Source organism: Vombatus ursinus, unplaced genomic scaffold (assembly GCF_900497805.2).
Source record: "Vombatus ursinus unplaced genomic scaffold, bare-nosed wombat genome assembly UNPS02014820.1, whole genome shotgun sequence".
Classification (NCBI taxonomy): domain Eukaryota; kingdom Metazoa; phylum Chordata; class Mammalia; order Diprotodontia; family Vombatidae; genus Vombatus; species Vombatus ursinus.
The window spans coordinates 25682446-25704264 of NW_020954598.1; the positions used below are offsets into that span (position 1 = coordinate 25682446).

Genomic DNA, 21819 nt, shown 5'->3' on the forward strand with positions numbered 1-21819 from the left:
TGTCTTCTGTCTCTTAAAGAGTTAAATGAGAGGGCTCAGATCACTGGGTTCTTGGAGCAGCCTCTTTCTGGACAACCCTACCAGGCCAGTGTATCCCAAATGTTATTTACCCAGCCTGCCACTGGGCGGCCGCTGGCTTCTCAGTTGCTTTAGAGCTCCTGTAGAAATCGCAGGCTTCACTCCTAACCCTCCACGCCCAACCCGAGCTTAACTAGGAAGAATGGGGTGTGGGGAAGCATATCATCGCATGGTCTCCGGCAGACTCAGCGAATGTTAGGTTGGCAGTTCCAAAGAGTACGGTCCAAACTGTTGCTGGCTTAATTCAGTGCCCAAGACCGCGCCCCAGAGATGCCCCGTCCTACATCGACTGAGGAAGTGGTCCAGATCCCAGAGTTTCGTCCTTCCCTCGGACTATACCCTTCAAAGTCGTTAGAGCTTTTGTGGTTACTTATCTTACATTTCCATGCATTTGGGGGTTGGGGACACATGAGGAGTTTGTAGAGGGTAATGGAAGTAGAGAGGGCAGAGGTTTCTTTCTCCTTTTTGTCTCTATTTGGAGTCTTTCCCTCCAGGATAGAATTTGTCCCTCTGCAATTCACACTTTCCCCTTCATTTCTGAAAGGGGTCTTTCCCACCCTGAACTAAAGGAGAAAACCCTTGTCCTTATTCTCATTGCCCTTCCGACATTCCCAAGGGAAACTCCCCAAAAGGCACACAAGCTATGCTCCCCTACCACGCTCCAACTTTAGGTGCAGGAGACCGGACGCTACAGGCACTGAAGGCTGAGCTGGAGGGTTCTGGGCACTAACCCTTTAGTGCCTCTAGGACTCCCGGTAAGGTAAAGAAGGGAAGAGAACTAAATGAGCAGGAGTAAAGTTCGCCAGGGCTGGGGGTGGGGAACTGAAGCAGCGTAAGTTGGAAGTAATGGAAGGAGGTGGGTGACACAGAGAACGGAAGAAGGCGGGTCGCGAGGGACTCAAACCAAACGGGTCCATTCAGCACCATAGCCAGCGCCAATGCCCTCAAGAAAGATGGCGACAGAAGCATCAGGTGCACAGGCTGCCATGCGCAGCGGGCCGTACCACCGGGCGTCGGGGATCGGGGCGGGGGCGGAGCGGACCATCAGGGCTACCGGGAGCCATGTTGGAGCTGCGGGAGGCGGCGGCAGCGGCGGGGATGCTGTGGCGGGGGCAGCCGGGGCCAGGGCAGTGGGCTCGGGCTGCATTGGCGGCGGAGTAGATGGTGCCCGAGGGGCGGCGGGGGCGGGGGCGTGGAGCGACAGGGTGGGGGTCAGGGGACTGGGGTGGGGGCCCGGGCGGCGGCGGCGGGGGGGGCGGCGGCGGCTGGGGGGGCCCGGGCGGTGGGGTGGGCCCGGAGCAAGGGAGAGGGACGGGGGCAGCAGAGGCTAGGCCGGGGGGCGGGGGGCCATGGCGGAGGGGCCGCCGTGCAGGGGGCTCCAGAGCCGGCCGCGGCTACTGTTGCTGCTCCTGTTCCTCCTCCTCTCTTTGTTCCCTCTCAGCCTGGAGGAGCCGGGGGGCAGCAGCGACGAAGGCCGCGGCCTCAGGGCCCGAGGAGAAGCGGCCAAGGGACCCGGGGAACAGGGAGCCCATGAAACCTTAGCTCTTTGTCCCGAGATTCGTGGAGCCCTGGAGGCTGTTGGCGGTGTTGGTGCAGCCTCCCCCCGGAACCCTACGACCCCGGAGGGACAGCGGCTTGGGGAGGGAGGAAAGACTGGCCCAGGAACTAGAAGCGGTGGCCATGTCCCCTCAGGGCTCCCCAGGAGTGACCGGGGAGCCTTGGGCCTGCGCCATACCGAACAGGGTCCTCAGCCCCGGGAGGGGTCCCCTGGGACAGGCTCTAGGGAGGAGCGGCCAACAGGACCAGGGTCCGGGCCCCTACTATGTTGGGCTCGGGAGATCATATCCTGCGGGAGGCCGGGTCCAGGGCGCTGTCTAGCATCTGGGGGTCAGACCCCGGGGCCCTCGGCCTCTGGGCGGGGAGGCCCTCCCCATGCCGGTAGTCTCTCCTCGGCTCTTCCCTCCAGGCTCCGCTTTCCCAGATCCTCTCAGGCTTCAGAGCCTGGTCAAAAAGTGCATAGAGGCGGCCGGGAGCAGCTGGGGACTTTACGGGCTGTGAGCTGTGGCGACGAAGCATCCCGGCTACGGCGAGTTGGCGAGCCGGTTTCAGCACCACGAGCGGCGGGAACAGCTCCCGAGACCTTAGCCCAGCGCAGGCGCCTCCGCCCACGCGGCTTGCTCTGCTGTGCGCCCCTCAGCGTTCCCCGTGCCCGTTCCCGACGTGCAGCGAACCGCCACCCTCACTTTCCCCAGTACAATTACCAAGCACTGGTGGCGGAGAACCAAGCACCCGGCACTCCCGTGCTGAGCGTGGCGGCCCAGGACCCGGACGCAGGGGAGGCCGGCAGGCTGATCTACTCCATGGCGGCGCTCATGAACAGCCGCTCCATGGAACTGTTCCGCATTGATGCCGCCAGCGGCCTGATTAGCACTGCCGAGCCACTGGACCGCGAGAGCATGGACCTACACTACTTCCGAGTGACAGCTCTGGATCATGGCTCTCCGCGCTTGTCTGCCACTACCATGGTGGCTGTCACGGTGACTGATCGCAACGATCATTCCCCCGTATTCGAGCAGACAGAGTACCGGGAGACAATTCGGGAGAACGTGGAGGAGGGGTACCCCATATTGCAGTTGCGAGCCACTGACGGGGATGCAGCTGCAAATGCCAACATCCGGTACCGTTTTGTGGACCCACCTGCTGCACAACCTGTATTTGAGATTGACTCTCGCTCAGGCCTCATTACCACTAGCGGTAGAGTGGACAGGGAGCAGAAGGAAAACTATGAGCTGGCTGTGGAGGCCAGTGACCAGGGTGGGGAGCCAGGACCCCGTTCTGCCACTGTTCGTGTGCATATCACTGTCCTAGATGAGAATGACAATGCCCCCCAGTTTAGTGAGAAACGATATCTGGCCCAAGTAAGGGAGGATGTGCGTCCACATACGGAGGTGCTCCGGGTCACAGCCACAGACCTCGACAAAGACACTAATGCCCTGGTCCATTACAACATCATCAGCGGCAATAGCAGGGGTCACTTTGCCATTGACAGTCTCACCGGTGAGATCCAGGTGGTGGCCCCACTAGACTTTGAGGTAGAGCGAGAGTATGCCCTGAGGATCCGAGCTCAGGATTCAGGGAGGCCTCCTTTATCCAACAATACTGGCCTTGCCAGTATTCAGGTGGTGGACATCAACGATCATGCTCCTATCTTTGTTAGCACCCCCTTTCAGGTGTCTGTACTAGAAAATGCCCCTCTGGGCCACTCAGTCATTCACATCCAAGCTGTGGATGCTGACCACGGGGAGAATGCCCGGCTGGAATACAAATTGACTGGCATGGCCCCGGACACACCCTTTGTGGTCAACAGTGCCACGGGCTGGATTACAGTAAGTGGGCCCCTGGACCGGGAATCTGTAGAGCATTACTTTTTTGGGGTGGAGGCTGTGGACCATGGTTCACCCCCACTTTCTGCCTCAGCTAGTGTTACCATTACTGTCATGGATGTGAATGACAATCGACCAGAATTCACCCAGAAGGAGTACCACCTTCGGCTGAATGAGGATGCAGCTGTGGGTACCAGTGTCCTTAGCGTGACTGCTGTAGACCGTGATATCAACAGTGCTATCAGCTACCAGATCACTGGGGGTAATACCCGGAACCGTTTTGCTATTAGCACACAGGGGGGTATGGGACTGGTTACACTAGCGTTGCCATTAGACTATAAGCAGGAGAGATACTACAAGCTGATATTAACTGCTTCAGACCGTACTCTCCATGACAACTGCTATGTGCATATCAACATCACTGATGCCAATACTCACCGGCCAGTCTTCCAAAGTGCCCACTATTCGGTCAGTGTGAATGAAGACAGGCCTGTGGGCAGCACAGTTGTGGTCATCAGTGCCACAGATGATGATGTGGGTGAAAATGCTCGAATCACATACCTCTTGGAGGACAACCTTCCCCAGTTTCGAATTGATGTAGACTCTGGCGCTATCACACTGCAGGCTGAGCTAGACTATGAGGACCAGGTGACTTACACACTTGCCATAACAGCCAAGGACAACGGTATCCCTCAGAAGGCTGATACCACCTATGTAGAGATCATGGTCAATGATGTGAATGACAATGCCCCCCAGTTTGTGGCCTCTTACTACCCTGGTGTCATTTCTGAAGATGCTCCTCCCTTCACCAGTGTGCTGCAGATCTCAGCCACTGACCGAGATGCCCATGCCAATGGCCGGGTCCAGTACACCTTCCAGAATGGTGAGGATGGTGATGGTGACTTCACTATTGAGCCCACCTCAGGTATTGTCCGAACAGTACGGCGACTAGATCGGGAAAGTGTTCCTGTGTACGAACTAACTGCCTATGCTGTAGACCGGGGTGTTCCCCCACTTAGGACCCCTGTTAACATTCAAGTGACTGTCCAGGATGTTAATGACAATGCTCCAGTTTTCCCAGCAGAAGAGTTTGAGGTCAGGGTGAAGGAAAACAGCATCGTAGGCTCAGTAGTGGCCCAGATCACTGCGATTGACCCTGATGAGGGCCCTAATGCCCAGGTCATGTATCAGATTGTAGAGGGTAACATCCCAGAACTCTTCCAGATGGACATCTTCTCTGGAGAGCTGACAACTCTCATTGACCTGGACTATGAGACACGACCTGAGTATGTGATTGTTGTGCAAGCAACCTCAGCTCCCCTCGTCAGCAGGGCCACTGTCCATATCCGCCTCATTGACCAGAATGACAATAGCCCTGTCCTCAAGAACTTTCAAATTCTTTTCAATAACTATGTGTCCAACCGGTCCAATACTTTTCCATCTGGTATCATTGGGCGGATCCCAGCCTATGACCCCGATGTCTCTGACCACCTTTTTTATACCTTTGAGCGAGGCAATGAATTAGAGCTGCTTGTAGTAAACCAGACCAGCGGGGAGCTTCGACTCAGCCGGAAGTTGGATAATAATCGTCCACTGGTGGCTTCCATGCTTGTGACAGTAACAGGTAAAGGGCCCAACTACACTCATTGGGAGGGAAGTGGAAAAATAGCCTCTGCAGAGTTGGCTCTGGAGAAGGCAGGCAGGGCTTCCCTTCCCCTTTAGGGGAATGACTCAGATGCTCATTGGTACAGCAGGGTTTGCCATCAAGACAGTCTGGGTCAGTGATCATCATAGTATTATAGAATTTGGAGCTGAAAAGACCCTCAGAGATCATCTAAGAGGACTTGGAGTTAGGAAATCTGGGTTCAAACACTGGCTCTGACCCTTATTATCAGTAAGACCCACAGTCTGTAGTAGCTCCTTAATCAAGTTAAATGGTGCAGGGGCATGAGATTTGTAGCAAGGAGTAGTAGAAAAATCCTACAGTGCCTTGCCTGTCTTATTCTGGTTATAGCCTCTCTGCCATCAACTCCCACTATCTGATGCAGGAGCCTGTTATCTCATGAATTGTATTGTGGTTTGAAACTAAGTTGGGCCTCTCTAAGAAAGGGACTACTTCCTGGGTTAATGTGGAGGTGGGGGGAGGCCTGGCTTGGAATCAAAAGACCTCTATCTAAATTCTGGGTCTGTTTCCTCCTCCGCTAGCTGTGTAACAATGGGCACAGATTTGGAGTCACTTTCCTTCTCTGGGCCTCAATTTCATTATTTGTAAAATGAGGGAGTCAGCTTAGATGATCCTTTTTTGATAGGTCCTTTTCAGGAGCCTAGGGACTCAAGGACTCTGGTGGCTGGGGACAAGTTGGCTGGATCTCTCCCCAGGAGGCCAAGCTCCACTTTCCAGGTCATACTGGGAAAAGAAATACCTAGATATCTCCCACTGTGCCTAGCACAGTGAATTGTGTATAGTAGTGGATGAATGAATTAGACAACAATCATTTATTAAATTCAATTATACACAAAACACTGTGCTGGGGTGGGTGAAGAATATAAAATCTACAGAGGGGTGGAAGATGGAGTTTCTCAAGTCAACCTTCAGATTCTCTTGAGGTTTCTTATGTACCTTACTTTCCCCACCCATAACACAGGAGACTATTATTGGCCTTAAGTGACATGTAAAGTGCTTGGAGATCCCATAACAGTCCTATCCCCTCAGCTCTCATTTCTTTCCTACTGGCTTTTGTTTGACATCGTCTATCCCATGTAAGAAGGGCCCAGTGAGTCGTCCACCTCCCATTTAGGAAAGGGATTTTTGGGCAGTGGAATGGGGAAATAGGGCAGAATGGCATAGTGGAAAGAACAGTGGAAAGCAGGCAGAAGACTTTGACTTGAATCCTGGCCCTGAAACTTCCTAGCTCTGTGACTTTGGGCAGCTTCTTTCCTTTTCCTGGCTTCCATTTCTTAATCTCTTCACTGAAGTGGCAACATACTTTTCAACTTTCATGGACAGAGGTTACTTCCAGTGTTAGAAAGAAGGTTCCAGACCTTTCTAGACATTTACTCTGTGATCATAGGCAAGTTACTAACCTCTCTTGGCCTCATTTTCCTCATTGGAAAAACAGGATAATGATACCTGCACTACCTTCCACCTTGGGTTGTTGTGAGGCTCAAATAATTTGATGTATGTCAAGCATTTGCAAACCTTAAAGGATTGTATAAATTGTTGTTTAGTTGTGTCTGATTCTGTGTAATCCCATTGAATTTGTCCATGGGGTTTTCTTGGCAAAGATATTAGAGTAGTTTGCCATTTCCTTCTCTGGTGTGTCCCCATTTTGCAGATGAGGAACTGAGGCAAATAGTGGTTAAGTAACCTGCCCAGGGTCACACAGCTAGTAAATGTCTGAGACTAGATTTGAACTCAGCACTTAACTAACTCCAGGCTCAGGGTTCTATCCACTGTGTTACCTAGGTGCCCCATTGTATAAATATTAGTTAGTAACAGGGATAAGGACTAGATTTGTGATTTTACTGGTAGAAGGAATTCACTAATAATCAAGCCCCCTCTACCAATGCAGGTTGATACCTTCTCCAAGTATACACTTAAATGATTAAATCAATGAGGGGTTAAGTGACTCTGTGAGAAGTGAGACTTGAACTCAAGTTGTCTTGGTTCTAAGCTTAGCTATCTATCCACCATAGTAGGCTGCCTCTCCAAGCATACTGTCAGGCTGTTGAAGGATAATGTCAGTTACTATCATTAAACAGGAGGTTGGACTATATGGTTTCTTGGATCTCTAAACCCTGGTGTTTGGCTCCATGAGGTTGGGGCAGAGTGTCTGCAGCTGTGGCTGAGAAGCCACAGAGCATTCTGTCTGAAAGACAACCAGGTGGGTGGGTAGACAAGGAACTTTATTTTAATCTATTCCATCAAGACACAGGTTTGTGGGAGGAGGAGGCAGTGGTTACTGTACTGGTTGCTATGTAAGAGCTCTGTGGTGTTCTCTGGCCTATGATCCCTAGGAATATTCATGAGACTCTAGTTCTGAGACCCGGCACATCCCCTGGGAGCAAGATCCAGCCCTTTTTGTGCTTCATTCTGCGAAGGAATATCTGTGACCATCTGCTGCTCTCTTGGGGAGGGGGTGGTGCCCTGACAAGGCAGTTCAAGCCTTAGTGGAGGCTGTGGGGATGATGGATCAGTTGAGTGACAGTTCTAGACCAACATTAGATTTTGTGATTTTCTGCCCATTTGTATTATTTGGACATCTCTTATACATTAGTAGAGGACAAATCTCTCTACACCTGCTTCTGTCTTCAGTTCTATGTCTTGTCTGTCAGGGGCTCTCAGAAGGTTAAGGTTGTCTCCCACTGAAGTCAAAGTTTCCCTAGGGCGTTTCCCCTCCCCCCACCCCCACTTCCCTCTTAGGGCCCAGGCCAAGTCTCTTGCTGACACTGTCTCCGCAGATGGTCTCCATAGCGTGACCGCGCAGTGCGTGTTGCGGGTCACCATCATCACGGAGGACATGCTGGCCAACAGCCTGACGGTACGCTTGGAGAACATGTGGCAGGAGCGCTTCCTGTCCCCACTGCTGGCCAGCTTCCTGGAGGGGGTAGCCACCGTGCTGGCCACGCCCAAGGAGGACGTGTTCATCTTTAACATCCAAAACGACACGGACGTGGGCGGGTCTGTGCTCAACGTGAGTTTCTCGGCGCTGGCGCCGGGAGGGGGAGCCCCCGGGGCAGGTGGTGGCGGGGGCCCCTTCTTCAGCTCCGAGGAGTTGCAGGAGCAGCTGTACGTGCGCCGGGCCGCCCTGGCTGCCGCCTCGCTCCTCGACGTGCTGCCCTTCGACGACAACGTGTGCCTGCGGGAGCCCTGCGAGAACTACATGAAGTGCATCTCTGTGCTGCGCTTTGACTCGTCCGCGCCCTTCCTGGCCTCCGCCTCCACCCTCTTTCGGCCCATCCACCCCATCGCCGGCCTGCGCTGCCGCTGCCCGCCCGGCTTTACGGGCGACTACTGCGAGACCGAGATCAACCTGTGCTACTCCAACCCGTGCCGCAACGGGGGCGCCTGCGCGCGTCGCGAGGGCGGCTACACGTGCATCTGCCGCCCGCACTTCACAGGTGAGCGGGCCGTCCCGTGCCTAGGTCGCTTGCCTGCTTCTCCCTCTCCAAGGTAGCGAAGTGGGAGGAGCTAGGGGCTCCTCTAAAGGGCCGAGGCCAAGAGGCGGAGTTTGAGTGGGGCTCGTGGACTCGTGGACCCGTGGACCCGTGGACCCGTGGACTTGTGGGCCGTGGGCACGTGGGCGCAGGCTTTTGAGTCTGCAGCCCTTGGAGGGCGAGTGGTGGGGAGGCCTGGGAGCACGGAGGGGCGGAGCGGGCTGGAGTCTTCTTCACCCGGTTTGCTTCCCTGCTCTTCACTGGTGATACAAGTAGAGCCGTGCTAGGGGTTACTGGATGGGGTAGGGAATGATGAAAAGGCTTGGTACCAGGGCTGATGCAGGCGACTCAACCACAGTCCCTCACTTAGGAGAGTTTGGACTATGGTTGGCAACGTGGGAACCTCCCATGCCTCCTCCCACACCTCTGACTTTTTTGCTCCCTGGGGTAAGGAGCTGCTCTGGCTAGCTGGAGAGGGGGGGCCCCTCCTCTCAGGGGTGGTGAGACTGGAGGTGGCAGACCCTGAACAGATTTAGTCTCTCTGGCAGAGATTTAGAGCTGGAAGACACCCTGGAGTAGTTAGGTAGTGTAGTAGTTAGAGTGCTGGACTTGGGAGTCAGGAGGAAGTCTTGAGTTCAAATCTTGTCCCTTGCATTTATTAGCTGTATGATTCTGGGCCAGTCCCATAACCCCCAGTTTCTTCATTTGTAAGATGCGGAAAATAAGGGTTGTTGTGAGGATCAAATGAGGTGACACATAGAAAGTGCTTTGTAAATCTTAAAGCCCATCAACTGTTATTCTCATAGTTCATTTTACAGGTAAGGAAACTGAGGCCCAGAGAAGTTAAATGACACACCCAAGGTCATGTAGCTACTGAGTGTCTGAGGTGGGGATTTGAAACCAGGCAGTCCTGACTCCAAACCAGGGTTCTTTCCATTATTCTCATACTTCCTGGTTCCTGGAGCTTTGGGTGCTTTATGTTCTTGTCTCAACTGTTGGGGCCAGGCCCCCCACTTTTTACTTTTCTCCTATGCTTCTTTATTTTCAACTCTTACGCAAAAGAAGATGGCCATAGATTCCATGCTTCTTTCCTTGGGTATCTACCTGCCTACTCATGCTTTACTTCATCACTTTGGATTCCAAACTAAGGGCAGCATCTCACATACCCTCAACATCCAAGACCCTGATCTCGTTTTGTCTCTTTCTGATAGCAAAATGGTGTAATTATAGGGTGCTAGCCTTGGAATCAGAAAGACCAAGGTTTGAATGTTGCCTCAAACACAAGCTCTATAACTCTGAGAAAGTTAATTAAACCCTCTGTGCAAGCCACAGTTTGCTCATTAGTAAAATGAGGGATTTGGATGTGATGAACTTTGAGGTCCCTTCCAGCTCTGAATCTAAGATTCTATGACAAACCTCTCTCTTGAGCTCCCTCCCCCCTTTGTCTTTGGGTCTATGGGCTCTTCCACTGATTCCTCTAGTTAGCTCCAATCAGCCCTGCCTAGGAATTTCTTTTCATGGCTCTCCCACCCTCCCCCTTTCCCCTCAATTTAACAGACAGAATAAATGAACAGTTCCTAGTTTATTAGAAACTAATTTTAGTCACAGGGGATGCAAAATAAATAAGTCTGCCTTCAAGGAGCCTATCAGCTAGTAAGGTGGACACAACTTGTGTTTTATAGCTGTATCCAGCACAAAGCTTTGTGTGTTCCCATGTGCTACATTTATGGCTTTATAGACCTGAAAGGGACTTCAGAGGGCATCTTGTATAACCTCCTCATTTTACAGATGAGGAAACTGAGCCCCAGGAAAGTTAGGTGACTTATCCAGGGTTTTGCAGTTATTAAGGGTCAAAGGTAGGATTTGAATCTAGGTCCTCTGACTGTCCAATATAGTTCTGCCATTCACCTGCTTGGATCGTGCTTGACCTGACCTTGAGGCTCTTTACTGAGTCCTTGACCCTACTATGGAAGCTTGAGGTGCCTGTTTGATACTGTAGGTCAAAGGTATCAATCACATGGCTCACTGGGGGCTCTTGGAGTGCTGCCAGAACCAGATTACAATGTAATTGGGAAATATTTAACAAAATTAATAAAAGTGGGGCAGCTAGGTGGTGCAGTGGATAGGAATACCTGGAGCCAGGAGGACCTAAGTTCAAATCCAGCCTCAGACACTTGGCAATTACTAGCTGTATGACCCTGGGCAAGTCCCTTAACCCCATTGCCTAGCAAAAACAACAACAAAAAACAAAACAACAACATCAAAAAAAAAGTGATTCCTTCAGGAACAACTAGAAGGCTCAGTGGCTAGAGCACCCCAGCACGGGCCCTGGAGTCAGGAAGACCTGAGTTCAAATCTGGCTTCAGACACATGATACTCACTAGCTATGTGACCCTAGGCAAATCACTTATCCCCAATTGCTTCCCCAAAACAAACAAACAAAATTAATAAAAGTACAATAAAAATAGATAATGTTAACATGTGGTTTTCTAAGTCAGTACGCAGTACAGATCCTTATGTACAGTTTAGTGACTCCCATTTCTATTTGAATTTGACACCACTGCTCTAGATAATCGATGTTGTTGGCCCCTAGGTGAGAACTGTGAACTGGATAGCAGAGCTGGTCGATGTGTGCCTGGTGTCTGCCGCAATGGTGGGACTTGCACCAATACACCTTCTGGTGGCTTCCGTTGCCAGTGCCCAGGGGGCGGGGGCTTCGAGGGGCCCTACTGTGAGGTAGCTGTCCGATCCTTCCCTCCTAACTCCTTCCTCATGTTCCGGGGCCTGCGCCAAAGATTTCACCTCACTCTCTCCCTCTCGTAAGTGTCCTCCCCTTGTGTCCCTTATGTGTCACCTACCACTTCTAGCTCATCACTGCTAACAATGTGCCCCCTTTCCCCTGCCTGCAGCACTGGTGCACATCCTTGTACCCGCTAGGTTGCATTCCTACTGATCACTCCCTCCTCACTCAGCTCTGAAATACCCTTGACTCATACTGATATGAGACCCTTGGTCACCAAGAAAGAGGGATGGGAGGTGGGAAATAATGATGAGAGACTAGCCTATCGACCACTCTTGACACTTCCAGTACCTGAAACTTGCCAGTACTATAAGCTGTCACTGTCCCCAGTCCGTTACCTCCCCAAACTATCACCCCCAATGTTGCTGACTTTAAATACCTCATCTAACTTGTCACCCCTTAAACCTGTTATTCTCAAATGTCCTCCACCCACTGACTTGTCAGTCTCTCCTTTGCCACCATACTCTATCTCCCTCCTCCCTCTGATCTCTTCTCCTTAGTGGCCACAGGGCTCATATCAGTATGGAGTCAAGGGTATTTCAGAGCTGAGTGAGGAGGTTGATCAGTAAGGGTGCCACCTGGTGGGCACAAGGATGGGCAATTCTAAGCTCCAATGTTGGGGGCAGGGGAAAGGGAGCTAATTTTTGGAATCCTTCTGGATGGTGTTGGGTGTATGAGTTTGGAATTTCCTAGAGGTCGCCTGACTGCTGTGCTTTTCCTTCTACCCCCAGGTTTGCCACAGTGCGGTCCCACGGACTCCTCTTCTACAATGGCCGCCTCAATGAGAAACATGATTTTCTTGCTCTGGAAATTATTGCAGGACAAGTGAGGCTCACCTACTCCACGGGTGTGTGCATATCCATGTGTGTATCCCTGCATGTGTGTTTGTGTATCCTCGTAGACTCATAGAATATTAGAATTGGGCAGAACCTTGGAACATAAACTGTCAGAGCTGAGAAGGACCTTATACATCATCATTCAGTCCCAGGCTCTCATTTTACAGATGGGGAAACTCAGGCTCAGAGAGGCCAAGTGACTTGGCCAAGGTCATGCAGTTAGTAATTCAATATGTGGGTGGGGTGGGATGGCATCTCTTCTTAGAGGAGGTGGTGGTGATTGTAGGTATTAATTTCTAGTACTGAGCACTTAGGAATGTGTGGGGCATGTGTATAGACAGTGAGTATTCTCTAGCCCATAGATGACCCCATCTGCCCCTCATTATAGGAGAGTCAAGCACGGTAGTGAGCCCCATCGTGCCCAGTGGTGTGAGTGATGGGCAGTGGCATACAGTGCAGTTGAGATACTACAACAAGGTGAATATTTTTTGTTGCCTTCCAGATCTTCAATTCTCCCTAAATCCCCTCATTCCTTTTGGGCCAGTCCTGCCTCAATCAGTTCCACAATCTCTCCAAACCTTCTGACCTTCCCTTCCCCAAGTCCTGGTGGGAGGATGAGCCCAAGGGATACTGGGTAATATTAATAATGATCATAATGAGGGTGCCCAGGTATTTTTCTGGGTTCTCATTGCCCCAGCTGATAAGGACTTTGCCTTTGTTGTATCCCTAGCAAAGTATGAAATTATCTTGGCACAGTTATTTCCTTGATATGGTGTGAATTCCTTGCTTTGTTCTGGGTTGCTTCATTAACACCACCTTGAGCAGAATTGATTCATGGCTAGTCCATACACTTAGGCTACACCTTTGGACTTAGTCTTTGAAGGAGAAAACAGAGACACAGGGCAGAGAGATTAAGAACCAGAGCTGGAAGGTCAGATTAAGAGAATCCAGTAAGATGCAAGTAGGCTTAGTTCCCTGGGGGAAGCCTGTCTTGGCTTGTAGTCTCTAGAGAATCATGTGCCCTAGGACATCCTTTCCTAAACTATGGTCTAAAGTCTGGGAAACCATGAAGTCCCAAGGATGGTATGAAAGGAGGCAGTGGTCAAGTGGTAAGGAATTACTGGACCAAGCCTCCTGGACCTAGTGGTGGAGATTCTGGATGAAGTAAGAGCTGGAGCTGAGGGGCAGCAAGAGTGACGATCAAAATGGGGTTTTCACAGAGGAAGAGAACTCAAACCTCCCTGAGTTCTTTCACCACTTTGGGGGTCCTCAACTTCAAGGATAATATTATAAATCAGGAGGACTGTATAGGTCACTAGAAGATGTAGGGCTCTTTAGAGAGATGATTTACTTACCTATAGACCAGTGGTGTCAAACTAAAAAGAAATAGAGGCCACTATTAACATTATCTGTGTTCTATTGTATTTTTATTTATTTTGCTAAATATTTCCCAATTACATTTTAATATGATTTGGGTCACAGTGGACACCTCTGCTCTAGTCCCACCTCCTCATGGAACTTATCCAGTCCTCTAGACATATAGCAGCTGTTGCCATTAGTTGGTTACACTTTCCTCATCCTTGCAGTTAGTACTACAAAACTTTGTGGTTCTTTGAGAGTCAATCCATCCTTCACAGTCCACATAACTCACAGTACCAGTGTAGGGCAAAGACCTACTATATAGAGGAGCACCCACAGTGCTCCTCTATATTTCTGCTATTGAGTCTTGCTGCACCTTGGGCTTCAGCTCCTTCTTATCATGAGCACTCCTACAGTTGGTTTAGGAGGCTTGGTCCAGTAGCTCCTCCATCACTCTGCTACTGATCCAAGATCTTACAGCTCTGAGCTTGGTCAGGAACTTCTTGCCACTAAATCAGTGCTTTTGTTTGCTGCCAACCCTGGGCTTCATACTTCCCTATGGCACATGGTTCCCTGAAGGAGATGTATGACTGCAGAGACTTCCTCCTAGGGGACCAGTCTAAGTGTATCTAACTGGGTAATCTCCAGTCTGACCTCCCAGCTCTGGTCCCCTCTCTCTCTTTCTCTGCCCCTGTGTTTCTGCTCTCCCTTTTAAAGGCCAAGTCCAAAGGTGTAGCCCAGGTGTATGAACTGACTATGAATCAATCAGTCATCCTCATGTGGTGTCAATGGAGCAACCTAGGACAAGGCAAGGAATTCACACCTTATCAAGGAGGTAACCTTGTCAAGGCAATTTCACACTTTGTTAAGAATACTCATCAATAACAGAGCCAAATGCTCCTCAGTGGGGACAGTGAAGAGCTAGGCCAGTACCTGGGAACACTCAGTACATATTTATAGTAATAATTACTATAGAAAAGGAAGCTATTGTTGTTGCTGTTATTGTAACATCTATGGGGTGTGAAGGACAAAGACAGATGTTCTAGGGAAAACCTGTCCAGAGGGTGGGGTGTCTTGTCTCTTTCATTCTGGACTCCTCTGAGTCTCTAATAATGCTGTGCCCTCAGCCCCGGACCAGTGCTCTAGGAGGGGTTCAGGGCCCTTCCAAGGACAAAGTGGCTGTGCTGAGCGTGGATGAGTGTGACACCCCCGTGGCCCTGCAGTTTGGGGCTGAGATCAGCAACTACTCATGTGCAGCTGAGGGTGTCCAGACCAGCTCCAAGAAGTGAGCCTCCTGCCTATCTCTCCCGCCTTTCTTGGCTATCCCCTATTTCCTGTCTTCCTAGTCCTAAACTTCCTACTTTCCTTTCCTATCTCCTTAATTTCCCCTTTTGCATCTACATCCAGTGGAAACCTGGTCCCCTCATCATCTTCCCATCCATCTCTTCCCAAGGAATGCCCAGATCAGCCCCAAGAAGGGCAGGCCTTCCCAGAACTGCCCTGTGTCTCATATCTCCTCCTTAGGTCACTGGATCTGACTGGACCCTTGCTCTTGGGTGGTGTTCCCAACCTGCCTGAGAATTTCCCTGTGTCCCACAAGGAGTTTGTAGGCTGCATGAAAGATTTGTTTATCGACAGCCGCCGTGTGGATATGGCAGCTTTTGTGGCCAACAATGGCACCACTCCTGGTATGATTTCATCTGTACTCATAGGAACTCCCGTGTCTCAAACCCTATTTGGAACCTCTTTGATAATCTTATCTCAACCCCTTATCATAGCCAACAGTGGTACTGCTTCCAGTATGGCTCCCTAGGACCTGCTTAGTAACCCCAAATCCCTATGGAGCACTGACTTCTATTAACACCCTTCTTATCAATCTATGTCCCCCTTATCACCTATTCCCCCACCTAGAAAGGGGGCATAGGAATTGAGTTTGGGGGCCTGCCCAAGGAGCTTGGGAACCCAAGCAGAGGGCAAATGGTTCCCTCTTCATACCTGTGTTTTGCTTCCTTGCTTGCCCCAGGCTGCCAGGCCAAGCGTGCCTTCTGTGTCTCCAGCCCCTGCCAGAATGGTGGTACCTGCTCTGATGGCTGGGCTGGCTTCCGATGTGATTGCCCTGTGGGCTTCGGGGGAAAAGACTGTGGGCTTGGTGAGGGATGCTGCTGGGAGAGGGAGGTGCAGTGGAGGTGGGCAGGGGCCACAGGCTCAGGATGGAGGCCATAGGAGACATGGGGGTATGGAAAACGATTTTGGTGGGACGGTGGGATATTGTGGGCTCAGGTATAGGAGGAGGGAGTTACAGGGCAAAGACTGTTAGAAGTAACAGAGAGGGGAACCACAAACCCATACCATAATGGAGATGGTTTGGATATCCCTCCTTCTTCTTTTAATTCCTAGCCATGGTCCATCCCTATCGTTTCCGTGGCAATGGAGCCCTGAGCTGGGACTTTGGGAGTGAAGTGACTATTTCAGTGCCCTGGTACCTGGGGCTGGCATTCCGGACACGGGTACCACATGGGGTCTTGCTGCAGATTCAGGCTGGACAGCACAATTCCCTCCTGTGCCAGGTGTGACCATGACTCCTGATCCCCAACCATCACTGCCCATCTAGGCTAGCTAACAGCCTTCCCTCCTAGGCTAGTTGTGATCCTCCTGACCCTTCCTGAGTACAGATACCCAATACTAATTTTTCCTCATTCTTATCCTGTGGTAAATAGGAATGTCCAGATTTGTGTATTGCCACGTGCCACCCACCATGGGATTGGCTTTCTCTCTCCACAGCTGGAAAAAGGACTCTTGTCCTTGGTGGTGGACAGGGGCTCTGACCGAACCACCCGCCTTCTGCTGGACCAAGTGACACTCAGTGATGGACGGTGGCATGACATCCGTCTGGAGCTGCAGGATGGACGAGCTGGGCGGTCTGGGCACTATCTTCTCACGGTCACAGTGGATTTTGGCCTCTTCCAGGTCTGAGGCCACTTCCTTGTCACCCTTTTTTATCCTCTGCCCCTATGACATGTCTTTCATCCTAACTGGGACCTACTTCCCATGGTCACTCAGGATCCCGAGTAAGCCCTCTCTTCACTGGCCCTATTGGGTTCCTCTATGTTCCTGTTTCTCATAACCCAATGGCCCCTCAAGTTACTGTAACCACTAGCCCTTTCTCCCTCCAAGGGGTGGGCAGAGAGTTGAGTTGTAAAAGTATCAAAGGTTGCCCTGAGAGAAGGAATAAATAAGCTGTCTTCAGAAGAGACTAATAACTCCATGAAGGTTGTCAAAGATCCAGCAACACCAGGGTGGTAACTATCCCCTGGAGGTGGGGGAGGATCTTGGTCTCTTATTCCCCCTCCTTGCAAGAACTGCCTGAGTTCCATTCATTCATTCATTCATTCATTCATTCAACAAATGCTTATTCTGTTCAGGTTTGGGTGCTCAGTCTGAAGCTATGGAGTTGAAAAAGGAAATACCATCCTTGAGGAACTTATACTGTGATAGGGGACGGGGAGAAGACTTATTTTCAAATAAGTGTACAATAAGCAAAAATGCAATGGGACAGAATGCTTTAGGACAGTTTGTGGAGGGGCTGCTGCTAGGGTAATCAGGGAGGACAGAATAGAAGAGGCAGCATCTGATACAGACCTTGAAGGAAGAGAAGGCTTTCACCTTGCCCAGTCTGAGAGGAAAGGACTCCAGGAATGGGGGAAATATCCCCATTGTGTGACTAGGTGTAAGATGGACAGATGGACGAGATTAGAGAATGGCCCTGTGTGGCTGAACTGTAGAGAGGCTAGGAATATAGGCTGGAGCCGTTGTGGGAATCCTCTGAGTATGATGTGGCCAGGCCTGGCTGGGCATTAGGAGGATTAGCATCACAGAGGTTGGCTGTGTGTGCAGTGGATTGAGGAGAGAACATAGGCTGAGACCAGTTAGGCTGAAAGAATAATCCGAGTAAGAAATGATAAGAATCTGAATTAGACTGTGGGGTCGCTCCCTGGCCAGCGTATTTAGGTTTTAGACTGTCAGTCCTGTTTGTTTTGGGGATAGGGAGCCAGGCAATCTGGGCTGTCTGAGGTTTTTTTTGTTTGTTTTTTTATTTCGGAGCAGAAGGGCATTCAGAGTTATTCTTCCTCATTCCCCAGTCACCCCTTACCCCCAGCTCTGTTCCTGGTGCTGTATGGCCTAATCTTATGCTGACCTGAAGCTCCCTCCTTTGTCCTCCCCACTCAGGACACCATGGCAGTGGGGAGTGAGCTTCATGGGCTAAAAGTGAAGCACCTCCACGTTGGGGGCCTGCTGAAGGCCCATGATGTCCATCGGGGCCTTGATGGATGTATCCAGGTAAGGAGCCTACCTAGTCCCCTCCCCCCCCAAAGCCATGGGGTACTGAAGGGGAATCGATCTGGGAAGGGAGAGTCTGAGGAGCATCAGGTGACCCAGAAACCTTGGGGGCAGGAAGCACAGGCTTTGTGGGAGAGGGTTTGGTATAGTCTGGGGGATAGGTGTGATGTCAGAATGGGTAGGAGAGGACTCTGTTTTGGGGAGGAAATCTTGTTGGGGAGAGGGTTCTGCGCCTCAATGCTGGGGGAGATGTGCTCAAGACTAGGGGGGTGAGTCTTGGGTTCTGAGGGGAGCTTTTGGTAGAGTAGGGATGGGACGTGGTTTTGAGTGCTGTGACGCTCTTGCTGAGAATGGAAGGGGTCAATCTAGGAGTCTCTCGAGTAAGGGGTTTTGGGGCTTGGGGGTATTCTTGGTGGAGCCTAGAGGTCTCATTTTGGGAACGGGGTGGTTCTCAATCTCATGTTTGGGGAAGATGTTGGGCAGGGGACGATCCAGGGGCTTTTGGGATCAGGGCAGTTGCTCCCACTTGGGGCTTAGGTAGGCTTTGTGGCTGCAGAATCTGGGGTACAGTGCTATATCCCCCAGTAACCCATCTTCTGGCAGGGAGTGTGGCTGGGCACCATGCCGTCAGGGGCCCCAGCCCTCCCTCCACCCAGTAGTAAGATGAATGCAGATCCAGGCTGCAATGTACTTAGCCCCTGTGCCTCCAAGCCCTGCCCTCTGCATGCTGACTGCCGGGATGAGTGGCAGACCTTCTCCTGCGTCTGCCACCCAGGTAGGATTTCCTCAGGGCTGGGTGGGGGAGGGGGTGTCTACCAGGGTAGTGTGGAAGGTGCCCTGGGGTTCTGGTCCAGAGTGGTGACCACAGGATCCAGGGAGTGACAGTGTACTGTACTGAATTTGAAATCAGAGAGACTTGGGTTCAAAACTTGGATCTTCTACATAATCTTGGGAGAGTCAGTTGACGTCTTGGGGCCTGAGTTTTCCCTCCCTTAAAAATGGGGGGTTGGACTGGATGGTTTTTGAGGTCCCCACCTACTCTAAATCCTATGACTTGGGACAACCACCAAATGCCTTGATGTTACTATCCTGAGGATGGGATTAGTGTGCTGAAACCCTTCTGATTACCCAGGTTACTATGGGAAGGCCTGTGTGGATGCCTGCCACCTGAATCCATGTAAGAACAAGGGTTCCTGCCAGCGGCGGGCGGGAGCACCTCATGGTTACGCTTGTGAGTGTGAAGATGGCCACTTTGGACCTCACTGTGAGCACAGGTGAGAGGGCTGAGAGGGTTAGTGTCTTTGGGGCTGAAGGAGAGGATTGGAGGCAGGGAGTGGTTCTTGAAACGCTAGCCCGGAGAGCCCAGAGATAAACCTCAGAACTAGAATTCTGTTGTTGGGGGACAGTCAGGGGAAGTTCTCAGTGTAACTTCTGCTCCCCATTCCTCTGCAGAATGGACCAACAATGTCCTCGGGGCTGGTGGGGGAGCCCAGCCTGTGGCCCCTGCAACTGTGATGTCAACAAGGGCTTCGATCCAGATTGTAACAAGACCAACGGGCAGTGTTATTGTAAGGTAAATGAGGTGGGGTACACTGTGCTTCAGACCCTGACTCCTCACCTCAGACCTTGACCTTTGACCCCTTGCCTCTCATGGCTACCACCAGTATCCTCTCCTCCTTTGATCCCTGAACTTGTTTTACTTTGACCTATGACTCCTGACCCAATTTTTAGACCCATATCTTGATTTTCTTCTTCTGACTCTTGACCTCTGACCCTGACCCTTGCACCTCACCTCTGACTCCTGATTTGAACACCCTGGCCCTGACCTCCATTCCTCTGACCCACCAATCCTCAGCTCCTGGTTTCAGCTTGCCCATGACCTTTGACCCCTTAATCACAAATACCTGCCCTGACTTCTGACCCCAGCTCCTATGACCCCTTCCCTAAGCCCTGACCTCTGACCCCAGGCCCCTGACCCCGTCCCCCCTTCAGGAGTTCCATTACCGACCCCGGGGGAGTGACACCTGCCTCCCCTGTGACTGCTATCCTGTGGGCTCCTCTTCACGCTCCTGCTCCCAGGAAAGCGGGCAGTGCCCCTGCCGGCCTGGAGTCATCGGCCGGCAATGCAACAGCTGTGACAGCCCCTTTGCTGAGGTCACCGCCAGCGGCTGCCGGGGTGAGCTGGGGTTTCCACAAACAGCTGCTTTTAGGGATCTAGATATGGCTCTACACGCTGGTCTGAGGTGGGAGATGGAATTTAGTCGGCTTTATTGGCCGCTGTTCAAATCACTGCTCAGGCAGTTCAGCTGTGCTGCCACGAGGTGGCAGTAATGTGCCACAATCTTGAGCAGGAAGGCTTTGCCTGGGTTCCAAAATGCCAGCTCTGCTTTGAGAAGACCCTATTTAAATACGAGTTTTCTTTCACTGTTGACACACGGATCTTGGCTCTCTTTGCCAAATGAACAATAGTAGATAATATGTACAAAGATGATGCTTTAAAATAAAATTTTTCAAAAGGAGAAAGAATCTGAGGATTTGAAGGGCTGAAAGGGACAATAGAGATCATCTGTTATAGAAAGAACTGTAGGATGTCAGCAAGAAAGGACCTTACAGCACAAACCTGCCAGGGACATGGAACGTAACCTATCAGAGCTGGAAAGAACCTCAGAACACAGAATGTTAGAATATAGAAATTTAGAACATTAAGTATTGAAAACTACCTTAGAGATCATGTACATTAGCCTTCCTATTTTGGACAGATCCAGGGAAATAAACTGGTATAATTTGATATCTGTCTTAACATTACCTTTATTAGTGAGGTGGCACAGTCAGGAAGACCTGAATTTGAATCCTGCCTCAGACACTTAGTAGTTCTGTGACCCTGGACAAGTTACTGTACTACTCTTAGCCTCAGTTTCCTCATCTATAAAATGGGGGTAATACTAGCACCTACCTTACAAGGGTTTTGTGAGGATCAAATGAGTTAACATTTGTAAAATACTTTGCAAGCCTTAAAGTACTTTACAGATGCTATTATTATTCTTTGTCTGCATATCAAAGCCCAGTCTTAGATGTAAACCTGAGTAGGACTGTTTTCTTTGTAATCATTACTTATCTTTAAGCTGGGAAACAGACTTGTTTTACAAAGCGCTTTCTTCTTCACAGCTTTGTGCATTTGGTAGTGCAAGTGTAATTGTCTCCTTATGACAGATGGGGGAAGATGGTCTCAGAGAGAGGTCAAGTGACCTGTCTGTTGTCACACTGCTAATACCTGGAGGACACATCTCCTGACTCCAAAATCAGGGCTTGTTGCTAAGCTTTCTGGGGGGCACTGGACTCTGAAGAATTGTCAGTGACTACTTCAAGTCTTGCTGGTCCTCTCTGATCCTGGTTTTAGCTTTCTCTTCTCTCCTTCCCAGTGCTCTATGATGGATGCCCCAAGTCACTGAAAGGTGGTGTGTGGTGGCCACAGACCAAGTTTGGGCTCTTGGCCACAGTGCCTTGCCCCAAAGGCTCCCTGGGTAAGTGACTGTGGTTGGAAGTGATAGGGGTTAGTGGGACCTGGGAGAGGGAGGGGACAGCCAGAGAAAGGGGAGAATAGGGCCCTGGGATCCTGCCTACTTGGGTAGGGCCCATAATATGTAACAAGTTAGGCTTTAGGGGACATTTCCTCTGAGGGGGTAGGAAAGGGAGGAGGAGATGGGAGTTGAGGGAATTTGGTTTAGAGCCTCTCCTCTACTACCTCTGCTGCCTCTAGCCCCCTCACCTGTCATTTTTCCATTTCTCTTGGTTCCTGGGCAGGTTTGCGGGGAGCAGGTAAGTCCCCCCACTTTGTGCTCAGGGATGCTTAGGGCTCTCCTGCTGCCTT

General features: G+C 51.0%; 1 protein-coding gene across 1 annotated transcript in view; it reads left to right on the plus strand.

The window, feature by feature from the left end:
- The first annotated feature begins 1427 nt into the window (after nt 1-1427).
- CELSR3 (cadherin EGF LAG seven-pass G-type receptor 3) overlaps nt 1428-21819 on the plus strand; it is a 40238-nt gene continuing 19846 nt past the window's right edge. Inside the window, exons 1-17 of the mRNA XM_027836902.1 lie at nt 1428-5085; nt 7923-8582; nt 11212-11437; nt 12150-12265; nt 12643-12731; nt 14741-14898; nt 15138-15301; nt 15637-15762; nt 16011-16180; nt 16395-16580; nt 17841-17951; nt 18555-18726; nt 19084-19225; nt 19404-19524; nt 19944-20127; nt 21371-21472; nt 21753-21767. Of these exons, the coding sequence (XP_027692703.1) occupies nt 1428-5085; nt 7923-8582; nt 11212-11437; nt 12150-12265; nt 12643-12731; nt 14741-14898; nt 15138-15301; nt 15637-15762; nt 16011-16180; nt 16395-16580; nt 17841-17951; nt 18555-18726; nt 19084-19225; nt 19404-19524; nt 19944-20127; nt 21371-21472; nt 21753-21767 (6400 nt within the window). The remainder of the gene's footprint in view (nt 5086-7922; nt 8583-11211; nt 11438-12149; nt 12266-12642; nt 12732-14740; nt 14899-15137; nt 15302-15636; nt 15763-16010; nt 16181-16394; nt 16581-17840; nt 17952-18554; nt 18727-19083; nt 19226-19403; nt 19525-19943; nt 20128-21370; nt 21473-21752; nt 21768-21819) is intronic.